Source organism: Choristoneura fumiferana, chromosome Z (assembly GCF_025370935.1).
Source record: "Choristoneura fumiferana chromosome Z, NRCan_CFum_1, whole genome shotgun sequence".
Taxonomy (NCBI): Eukaryota; Metazoa; Arthropoda; class Insecta; order Lepidoptera; family Tortricidae; genus Choristoneura; species Choristoneura fumiferana.
Window position 1 is genome coordinate 21,652,236 of NC_133472.1, and position 12,312 is coordinate 21,664,547.

General features: G+C 37.5%; 1 protein-coding gene across 1 annotated transcript in view; it reads right to left on the bottom strand.

Moving 5' to 3' along the window:
- Positions 1–12,312, bottom strand: part of LOC141433861 (diacylglycerol kinase eta-like) — a 145,281-nt gene that overhangs the window by 27,137 nt on the left and 105,832 nt on the right. The window contains exon 8 of the mRNA XM_074099534.1: positions 9,065–9,261. Within this exon, the coding sequence (XP_073955635.1) occupies positions 9,065–9,261 (197 nt within the window). The remainder of the gene's footprint in view (positions 1–9,064; positions 9,262–12,312) is intronic.

The window sequence follows — 12,312 nt, forward strand, 5'->3', positions numbered from 1 at the left end:
GCACGTATTGCAAAATATATAGCGACTTAGTTTCGACAATGTGTCAACAATTGAATTTTAATATTTACACATAAATTCAAAATGAATACAATGTATCGAGAGTGAATTTAGAAATATTTACGTCGAAACAGGAACAACACATATCTGCTGTTAAATTATTAGAGCAAAGTGCAAAGTGTTGACACCACTAATACATGATGCAACCAAAATCCACACAGTTATTAAGTTAAGTTAAAGTTACGACACTGTTTCTAATCTGCGACTTGTTAAAAAATTTGCGACCGAAAATGGTTGTACGGGGTACTTCTGACCTATTTCGTAAATAACTGGTTGGCGGTTTCGGGAACAAAAGCAGGATAATAGGATTGTATAGATACAATACATTATTTCTAAATGCCATTGTGAATACATGAGCTCAGTTCAAAATGTTTAACTATACTCGCTGACGCATTCTCCCAATAGGGAATATTACGCAAAACTGCGCAGGTAGCGACACTAGCGCAAATTGCCATGACAATGTCAGTTCTCTTTATATTTTGTCGCCATAACGAATCATCACCAAAGAGTATAGAAGCTATAAAAATCATAACATATTTAATTAGTAACAAAATAACATGATATTTACATCAATAGTACTTAACGATAGAACTATATTTAAAAAAAAATTAATAGTCGTCAAATTCTTAATTGGTCAAGTTCGACATTCGTCAAATTCTTAATTTGTCAAGTTAGACATAAATAGATTGATCGAAACCTAAAATGGTCAAATACCAATTAAGTAATTTGTTAAGTTCTTACATCGTGAAATTCTTAGCTTTTCAAATATGCTTTTAATCAAGCACGGTTTTGGATAATCAAGAAGAAAATGATAATGGTGATTTTCCACCGGCGAGGCGAGACGAGACGAGGTGAGACGAGAATTGAAATTTGTATGCATTCTCGCGCGCCCGCCGCGAGCCTCCGCGGGCCGCCGCGGGCGCTGCCATACAAATTTCAATTCTCGACTCGCCTCGCCTCGTCTCGCGTCGCCGGTGGAAAACCACTTTAAACATTGTGCTTTTCACGACCACTGCGAGGAAATAAAAAACATTTATCACAAAACGAACAATAACAATCCAAAGACTACTTTGCTCCCGCCGTGTGACACTCTTTACCGGCTCGGATAATACCGAGATGTAAATATCAACCCAATTATACTGGTACATGCCCATAGAAACTCATGTCAGTTTGACAAGAGTTTGTATGGGCGTTCATGTACACGAATAATCGGGTCGGTAGTATTTCCATGTCGGTATTATCCGGGCCGGTAAAGAGTGTCACCCCTCCCGTGTTTCTTTTGTGACATAATTAGTTTTTTAAACGAGTCCGTCCTTAGTGGCGAGTACCCAACCACATATAAAAAAAACCTTTCTAAAAACAAGCTTATATTAGAAAAAAATAATGAACTAAAAGGCACCTATGTACACTATAAGTGATTCAGATCAGTTAGTAGTATGTAATATTAGTGCCTCAAGCTTTTAATTATATAAGTATATTTATATTCAGTCCCTAGAACTTAATTATCTACACACGCTTTCTTATAATGACGGGTAATTACATAAGGGGTTATGCATTCTTACTACATACATGTGACAAATGATACGTAAATTTATTTTTTTCTTTTGAGTTAATTTATTTTTTCTAATAAAAGCTTGTTTAAAAAAAAACTTTTTTGTACTTGATCACCTTCCAGCTCCTTTATCAGACTATAGTTACCATCTAGACCAAAGTACTCGTCAAGTCGAATCCAAAGAGCCCGAACAGATAGGGTTGTGTCGCTTTATTACTGAATTGCTATGGTTACGTTCCAGCTCTATCATCAGACCCCAGTTACAATCTAGCTAGACGAAAGTACTCGTCAAACGAATCTAATGAGACCAAACTCAATGGGGTTGTGTCGCTTTAGTACCGAATTCCTATGGTCACCTTTAAGCTCCATCATCGGCGGACGACGGATGCAATTTACGTCAAAATCATATTGAACAATATATGTGATATGGATATGACTACAATTTGTTTAAAAAATAGAACATAGTTGAAAAGTAGTTGGATAATTTCATTGTTGTAGTAAAAATCGTATTTTTTTTTATATTACATATTTTCAGTGCACTCCTTACATAGTTCACTATCCACTTATGTAGGGGAAAATTACCTCTTTACATATCTACAGATTAAATGGTACGTATTTGTAAAGTGATACTTCACCATTATTAGGAAGATTATCACCATCACTCAAATTTCTATACATTTTTACACAAAAATATTACCTAATCGAAGTTTGATAAAAGTCTTATCCATCTTATGCTTTCGTCACCAAATTGCATCCACCGTCCGCCCTTTAATCATCAGACCCTAGTTACCATCTAACTAAACTAAAGTACTCGTCAAGACGAATCCAACGCGCCCTAACTTGATGGGGTTGTGTCGATTTATTATCGAATTGCTATGGTCATGCACCTTCCAGCTCCATCATCAGACTTTGGCTACTATCTAGCACCAAAGTAATCGCCAAGTCAAATCCAACGATCCCGAACAGATGGCGATAGACGAATCTAATGAGCCCTAACTCGATGGGGTTGTGTCGCTTTATTACCGAATTCCTATGGTCACCTTTCAGCTTCATCATCAGACCCTAGTTACCATCTAGCTAGACCAAAGTACTCGTCAAGACGAATTCAACGAGCCCTAACTTGATGGGGTTGTGTCGCTTTATTATCGAATTGCTATGGTCACCTTCCAGCTCCATCATCAGACCCTGGCTACCATCTAGCACCAAAGTACCGTCAAGTCAAATCAAAGGAACCTAAACTCCGGTTTTGTGCCGTTTTATTACAGACTTTCTATGGCCACCTTCCAGCTTCATCATCGGATCGGCTCCATGTCATAATAATATTGCATTGTCATCCGACACATGCATGCAAAATTTCAGCTCTATCGAAAACCGGCAAGTAGATAAAAAAATCATTTTTAATAGAAGCTTTTTTGCTGACTGTACTTTTTGTCAACTTTACTTGCATTGTCTCCCAAACTACATTTGCATACCAAATTTGAAGTCGATGCCATTAACCGTTGAAGAGTTCCATCCTGCGGAGACGATCCTGGCTGTACTACCAGGATCTCACTACCAGATTATTGTATTGTCACGCAATTTACATAAGAATTCCAAATATCAAGTCAATCTGACTACTGGAAGTTGGTCAAATTTAACTTGTAAGATGATTACAGATAAACCGATAACGGGACAGGTGAAACTAAATAAAAGCTTGTAAAAATAAAAACGTCATTCTCGTCACGTCTGACCTGCTGCGATGCTGTGGCGTATACTCATACTTAAAAAAATTAAAGCACTTCGTGCATATTATGTGAAAATGACGCATTCTCATTGGTCAATTTAATTTCACATGCAGCAGATGATTACTTTCAGCACGCCCACGAAAAATATTGCCGTCGTGTTTTGCGAGCTAATTGAATCAAGTGTTAAATGTACATATATAGGCAGGTATGGGTACTGGATTTAGGTTATGTATAGCCACATTTTCGAGCAACTTTAACATTTAGGCGTCTATTCCAACCTTCAACAGCGTTCGTAGTTCGGTGCCGCTCATTTACGCTGCACCACACATCGGATTTTATCATAGAAAATTATTTAGCGTTGAAGTATTTTTAAATTCGTCAGTATTAGAGCGTTTTCACATTATCCGATCCGATATCGGTATCGGACGACGATAGACGACATTCGATAGCCGATAGGTACCATTGTATGATGCTTTCACATATTTCCGTCAAAATCGTTCCGATACGGCCAGCTCAAAGTGGCCGCCACGCATCGGGCGCACATAAGAGACAATTAAGATACTTAGCACACATACAAACTTTATCGTCAGACAGCCCGCGAGCGTCCGATGGTGCCGTGAACGTATCGGTGTCGGCTCCGATATCCGATATCGGGCAGGACAATGTGAAATACAGGTACATATTTTATACATTTTACTTGCCCCGATATCGTATAGTCGTCCGATACCGATATCGGATCGGATAACGTGAAAACGCTCTTAGAATTATTTTCTGCCATCATGTTGACAATATCTAGAGCCTTCTGAAATGTAGCTAGGAGGTAAAAGTGCCAAATTATAAGTCAAAATTTTTACCCGACTGCCTGAAGGAGGGTTATTTTCAATAGCTTAAGCCGAGTTTGGATTTGTAACAAAAATCGTGCAAGTTGCTTTACATTGGGGTACTCGATTGACCACTACAAACTCGTTGGCTTTACGGCCTCGCAATGTAATGCAACTTGCACGATTGTTCTTGCAAGTCTAAACTCGACTTTAGATTGCCCTTTTTCTGTTTTTTCCTTCTTCAGTACTGTTATTTTTCATTTTTCAACCAAATTTAACTCCTTTGCTTTATTCCAAAGGGCTTGAAAAAAAATTAAGAAACATCCTTTTTCACGCACATCTGGAAATACAATCTTAATCGCATTGATAATGGCTAATTTGTAATCACATTTTAAATTATTTATTTTTAAACCGAAAACTGTCATCAAAATTGAAAATAATTTTTCGTAAGTAATCGGTTTTTTTTATCTGGTAATAGACAGTAATTACAGGTAGGTATAATCGTAGTTGTTTCCGTTGTAGTTTGCAAATCGACATGAATTGAAAAGAATTGAGCGAACGGATCTGGCACCCGTTTGAAGGTGCCGTCTACTAAGAACCAATCGGTTTCTTCAATATAATCCTTGTGCGTGGGAGAAGCAAAAATGAAAAAGGGGTTTTCATTATCAGCTTTAAGCAACATGAATTTAGTCGTCAGTATGCTTGGGAATAGATACATTTGAAATGTTCACTTGAAAAATGGTTTCCGTAAAGGAAAGTCAACCTCACATGCTGCATTCGACTTAGTTAGGAAAGTACTAGTCATTCGATGCAAACGATATGGTAGTGGGCTTGTTTTTGGATCTAAGTAAAGCGTTCGATTTTGTAAATCATGCAATTCTTCTTAAAAAATTAGAAAACTACGGTATTAGAGGACCAGCTTACAAATTGTTGGAGAGTTATCTGCAAATAACGTGGATTAACAAAAAAGTCATAGTAAACAATACCTCAGGCATTGCTGACTCAAACCATAGATTAAATCAAAGCGGTGTACTCCAAGGCAGCATACTGGGACCGCTTTTGTTCCTATTGTATGTTAACGATTTGCTGACCCATATTAAACATAGTTGTGTTTTGTTTGCGGATGACACAACCGTGATTATTCGAGGGAAAAACTCTGAAGAATTAAGTGAATCCGTCAATTCCAATCTAACCAACATAGAAAACTGGCTGAGAAGTGGCGGTGAAATGGTCTATGTATGAATGTTTCTAAGACCAAGAATAATTAACTTTGTCACCCGAAACAGTAACAAAACAGCATTAAATGTTACAATTAGTGGAGAACAAATTGAAGAAGTGACACAAACTAATTTTCTTGGTTGTGTTATTGATGAAAATGTGAATTGGAAGCAACATGTAGATTTCGTATCAACAAAAAATAATAAATTTATTTACGCTCTCAAAAGAATGAGATACATCACTTCAGAGAAAACCGCTTTGCTGGTTTATCATAGTTATGATAGTTCTGCATTGTGGGGAAACTCTACAGACACAAAACGTGTGTTTATAGCATAAAAAAATGCTTAAGAACAATAGGTGGATTGAAGTGGTCGGAGTCATTCAGGCCGTTGTTCAAAAAATATAGAGTTCTGACATTCCCGAGTCTGTATATTTTCGAAATGTTCAAATTTGTACAGTCACGTGCAAAGATATCGACACGGCCTAAGTTGCAAAAATATGTATACACGGCCTTAATGTTAAGAGCATAAAGACGTGTATACATATTTTTGTAACTTTGGCCGTGTCGATATCTTTGCCCTTGACTGTACGATGCAACTTGGAACTGTTTGACAAACATTGCGACGAAGGTGAGCGAAAGGTAACGCACAAGGCTTTAGTTATTCCTAAATGCAGACTACAACTTAGTAAGAAAAACTGTTATCATATGGCAATAAAAATTTACAACAGTCTGCCAATGCAATGGACAGAACTCACGAATAACAGACTATTCTCTAAGTTACAACGCTTCCTGCTTGATGAATGTTTTTACTCCTTGGAAGAGTTTTATAGTAAGGTGAAAAATATTAATGTTGACGTTTGAATCGTATTTAAATATGTGTTGTAATAGCTGTAATTATGCAATCTAAATTGAATTAATACTTTTAAATTATTACTATATCTGAGATATATATGTCGGCGTTCTTAATTGGTTACCTATTAGTGTTATTGTTAAGACTGAAATAATATCTTATTTTTAAGGCACTGACATGTTTATACTGTATTGGTGATTTCTCCTATTATAATATGTTTAACATGTTATAGGTACCTAATTTAATTAATTAATTGTTACATAAAATTGTTGACAAACTAAATGTTGTATACCGTAAATCGGTTGATTGTGACGCACTATAAAGTATGTACCTAACAACTGTATGATTATCGACAATCTGAAAATGAATGAATTTGGATTTGGATTTGAAAACTTGCACTGCCATCTTAAGACAAAATTATATAAGGCATCAATTTTTGAGCGTAAGTAGATCAGGGATTTCTTGATTAGATTCAGAATCTGATGTGATGTGATACATATCAAGTTCACTATTTGAGCTGTTCATGCATTCAGCGTAAATTTCACCGATTGGCTGGAATTGAATTTGGACATGTTTCTTGCACAAATTTTGTCGACTTTGTTTTTATGAAAATCGGGGTTGCATAAATGTTTTCCCTCTAAGTATACTATCCATTTTATCATTCAACGTCAACGAACTATTGCAAATGCTTCTATTAACACACCTCCAAATCGTCGTTCCATTTGGACTTGTTACATTTAAACAAAACTGATGCGCTGTAACAATTTTTTGCGTCCTCTTTCAGTTTCTATGAAATAAAAATCACTTTCTATAGGCCCATTGCACTGACTTGTATATGGTTATGTCATTATAACGAAATAATATATTTGCAAATTTAGAATTAAAATAATTTCGGAGCGGGTGAGGGCCTTTTCGCACTACATCCGATCCAAATACGATACGAACCCGTGAAACCGATCCGTCATCCGATTTCTCTCCGATGTAGTGCGTAAACTACCATACAAAAGTTTTACGACTACGCCGGACCGTATTTTAACGGGTTCGGATCGGATTCGGATCGGAGGTAGTGCGAAACCGCCCTGACACTTGATGTACCGTTTCATTTTACCTACTCATAAAAAGTTGCTGCGGTCTAAATAATATGGAAGTATATTTCAGTTGTAGCCTGAATACGACTGGCGTAAAATATTTGAACATAAAGAACTATGTTAGGTATATTATATATATTATATTTAAAAGCCTATAGAGGTGTCCCACTGCAGGGCAAAAGCCTCCCCCCATGTCCTCCACTCGACCCGGTCTTGGGCAATCTCTGACCAGCTGCGAAGATTTTGATACTTAATCAATTAATAAAATTTAAAGCACAATTAAGTTATGAAACATAATATGCATGTAACGTAACATCAGAGACGCGTTTAGTGATGGGACCTAATGGATCTTGAGTTATACTTATCGGTACTTATTAATTGGTAAGTAAGGACTAAAAGACCTTTTGTTGGAAAAAAAACGTTTTATTCGGTGAATGAATTTATAAATCTGAAATATAATTTATTTGTTATTTTTTTTATTATTATTTCTTATTTTTACTCGACTGCTGAGTGGAGAGGTATTGTTTTTATTTTATTGTTTTTACATTGAAATTTAAATTGTTACTGTGTTATCCTAATGTATTAATTTTTACATATCCTTGACATTTTGGCCTTTATTCTTTTTTAATGTTAATTTCAATGTGTTTTCATTCTGACGGTCCCTTGAGAACAACCAGTCTTATTTTAATTGTTTTCATTCACATTAAGACATGCTAAGAATTTTATTTTTATAATTATTACTAATCTTATTACCTTTGACGATTTTAATACAAATTCTTATAAATGGCATTTATGTAAATTTTGATGTACCTAATATTGTACTGAATGAATAAATAAACTAAACTAAACTATCATTATTGCAAACTCCGTTTAGCCTTAGGTACTTAAGTGTTATAGTACTTTCCGGATAGGATGGGTACGGTGACACATGCCATTAAGCAGTTAAAGGGGATTTATTGCGATTCTCGATTGAATATGATAAGGGTGTGTAATCGATTTTATTAGTGATAGTTTGTATTTTTAACTAGTTTTTGTTTGCGGCTTCACCCGCGTAGCAAGTGTTTTTTCTATCGGGATCTCACAAACAATGCGGTCTTCTTTGGCACTATATCCGTCATATCAAAAAGCAATTGACGTAGTGGTTATATTCACTTAGATTGACAGATGATGTGAGTTAAACGATGTGACAAGATTGTGGAATCGATTCGGTCGATAAGCAAAGTCAAGCTCTATTTATATAGAGTTCCGTTTTACGCGATGAAAGTTGAAGAGATTAAAATTTATCTTTTTAGTTGTAAGAGATAATAATATATTTTTAAGTGATTTTTGTTCTTTCGGGATTCAAGTATATTTTTTTTATAAATTATTGGCCTGAAACGTTCATGGCGTGGAATGGAAAAAACTTTTTTATTTTATTTATCACTCAAAGTTGACCAGTCAAGGATTAGACGAATATCTGTTTTAACAAATTAAGGTTTTGTCGAATGTCGAACTTGACCAATCAAGAATTTGACGACTGCCTGCGATATCTCCACGGACATTTAAGATACTCAAAAAACTGTTTACTGCTGCACTCTGACGGCAGAAAATTTCAGTAGGTAATATTCCCTATGATTGCACAGCGTCGTGTTAAAAATTCCCACGGGATAGAAAGGTAGCTAATTTACTCTTCCAGGGTGAAGCCGAGGGGTAAATCTAGTATTGTCATATGTTTCTTATAGTATTGTTATTTTGTCGGAACAAAGATATTAACATGCATATCGAGCTGGTCTATTTCCTGCAGCACCCAGCCGACGGAGCCGTCGCCCGAGCACACGAGGACGCGCAACGGCGCGAAGTTCCGGAACAGCCGCAGACCCAGGCGCGGCCCGCAGCCGCTCAGCTCGAACACTTGAGCTGGGTTCAGCAGTTGCTTGAAGCGCCGGAGGAACTTCACTCCCTGGTTGTCTCCTAAATTAATTATTATGTTGTAGCATGTCGGTCTAGCAGGTTAATAAAATTGTTCTGGTTATTTCCGGGCTTCGGCTGATTTTATTGTTTCTAAAACAAAACGTAACAAATTCAACCGAACTATGTGTCATGAGAACAATTTTTCCGACGTCCCCTTTTTATTTCAACGGACGAAACGGAAAGGAAAGAACATGAAAGCGTTTAATATTTCAGGTGAAAGCGCATACAATCTGTAGGTAGGTATACTCAAATTCACCTAGGTGAATCAATTAGTGCCTTTATTCGCTTTAATTTGCGTTGCGTACGGACAGAGCGTAGGTACATTGGTACGCGTGTGTTGACGCGTACATTGCAGATGGGTACAGCTCCTGTACGGACCGCCACAAACCGAAACGCGAGCTGAATCGATCCATAGCGCTACGAGCTTACGAGCTCCAGAGCATTATCCATTTTGCCGTCCAAATACTTATCGCGTACCAGAACGAGCGCGTCCTCTTTGACGCGCGGCCAAAGACCGACTACCGGCGGCTCGTCTCGCCCGCGAGTCAGTTCATGCGGCACGCGTTCTCCAAGAGTGTACACGTAGCTGCACGTACGGACATGGCGTTCCATCCAGGACACGCGTACCAATGTACGCGCTGTCCGTACTCAGCTCTATACACCCACTGGGTGTACCAAGTTTACCATAAGTTGAGTTGATGCACCCATAAAGCCACGTATCCACTAGAGGCAGCCTCGGGCCGAGCGGCTGCCTCGCTCCGAGGCCGCGCAAGTGGAGACGCTGCCAAAGGCACGGCTCAGACTGAGGCTCCTTTGAGCACGGCCAAAAAACCGACAAAATATGGTTCGGTTCGCGGTGCTCGGCCTGAGGCTGCTCTAATGGATACGCGGCTTTAGAAATGGGCAGCTCCTCGCTACACAGGTAATATTTAAGAATGACGATAAATCGTTTAATTCTTTAATATGTTTGGTACATTGGTACATCACTTAGTTGTTACATGTGGAGTGCTGTAATGAAGACTTGGCCATAAATGTATGGGTTGAAAAGTCAGAAAAGTGTTAAGTCGCCAGCGTGTGCTCCTATGCCACACTAAGTAGGTAGGTACTAACTAGGTAGGTACTTATACTAAATTAACTTATGCTAATTTTGCGGGAAATCAGCATAGTCTCCGCGGGATAGGGTTAAACGAATTCTTCGCAGATGAAGTCGCCGGCAACAGCTAGGTAGTGCATAATTATTTTTTACTTTTTAACCGACTTCAAAAAAGGAGGAGGTTATCAATTCGGTTGTATTTTTTTTTATTTATGTTTGTTACCTCAGAAGTCCGTCATTTAAAAAAAAAGTAGGAACGCCTATGGTAATTTCGATATTAGTCCAGTAACTTTAACATCGGAAGTATGCGTCAAATCCGGTAGTTCTGATTTTTTGCAGACTTGTTTATAATGTTGGCCTAATGAATAATCCAAGTTCGTGACCTCGAGCACCGAACGCAACTTTGTCAAAAATCGAAAAAACCGCAAAAAAATGTTTTTTTTTTTTCAAATATTGGCGATTATAACCCTAAAGGACTAGTTTTGAATAACTTTTTTAGAACGTTTTTAAAGTAAACTAAATTTGCTACAATATGATACTAAAATTGTCTCTGTAGACCCAATAGTTTTCGAGATTGAGCCTTTCAAAGTTTATGATTTTTGCGAACTTCGCAATTTTTTGCAACTCTTTCGTTCTGAATGAATTTTGACCCTGATTATATGTACTATCGAATCCCTGATAAAAGAAAAGTATGATGGGGTGTTAAAAAAGATAATGAGGAGTGTGAACGATGATTTTAAAGCTAAGCTACGAATAATGAAGTAAATAAAAAAGAAAAGTACAACAAAAGTTAATAAGTTTATTTGTTAGGAAATTGAGTAATAATCAAAATCAAAAAATCAAATTAATTTAGCCCTCTTGGAAGGCCCGGTTGAGGTTCGTCCGCATCTGGATCGACGTATTGGGATGGCATATCCCACATCAGGGGATGGTAATGAATCGTCGACGTCTTGTGCCGTCAAATCCTCCATTCCGACATCGGACAGATCGTCGCCTTCTGGGATATTTACTACTGCAACATCAGGTATATTGTCACAAGAGGCCCCGCTGCAGTGCCTGCAGACTGATGAGCATTTTAATCCTGCCTTCCTGCAGCTGCACGCGTTCCCACAACCCTAAGTGCAGCCGCAAGAAATCATCTGCAAGAGGTGTTATGGGGCTGCATCTCTGGTCATCATTTTGGGGTTGAGGCCTTGTGGCGTGGATATCCAACCCCAGGAGAAAGGGTTCTTCAACTTCATCCCGCTAGAGTTGTTCGAGTGACGTCTAAAATATTGCAAAAAATTGCGAAGTTCGGAAAAAAATGATCAACTTTGAAAGACTTAATCTCGAAAACTATTGGGTCCACAGAGACAATTCTAGTATCATATTGTAGCAAATTTAGTTTCTTTAAAAAGTTTGAAAGAAAGTTTTTTCAAAAACTAGTCCTTTAGGGTTATAATCGGCAAAATTTGAAAAAAATAAACGATTTTTTCGTGGTTTTATCGATTTTTGACAAAGTTTCGTTCGGCGCTCGAGGTCACAAACTTGGATTATTCATTAGGCCAACATCATAAACAAGTCTGCAAAAAAACAGAACTACCGGATTTGACGCATACTGCCCCATACTTACAGGCGACAAAGTTGTACTGGATTATATATTTAGGAGTAACACGTGCATTTGCTCTTGAAAATCATCATTTGGTGAAGTGGAGTGGATCTTGTAGTCGGTTCTATTTTTTGTTATAATTTAATTAAGTTCTTTTTAGCGGCCTTTTTTTGTCGGCGTTTTTTTTTCGGGAGTTTTTATTTTTATTTTTTTGTGGCGTTTTTTGTGTCAGGGGTTTTTAAATTTTTTAATTTGTTTTTTTATTTCATGTTTTTCTAAACTGGTATTTTTTTAAAGTGTACAAGTGGTTGGATAGCCTGGCTGCAGCATCAGCTCATCGTGTTGTCACCATTTCATTGTATGTAGAATC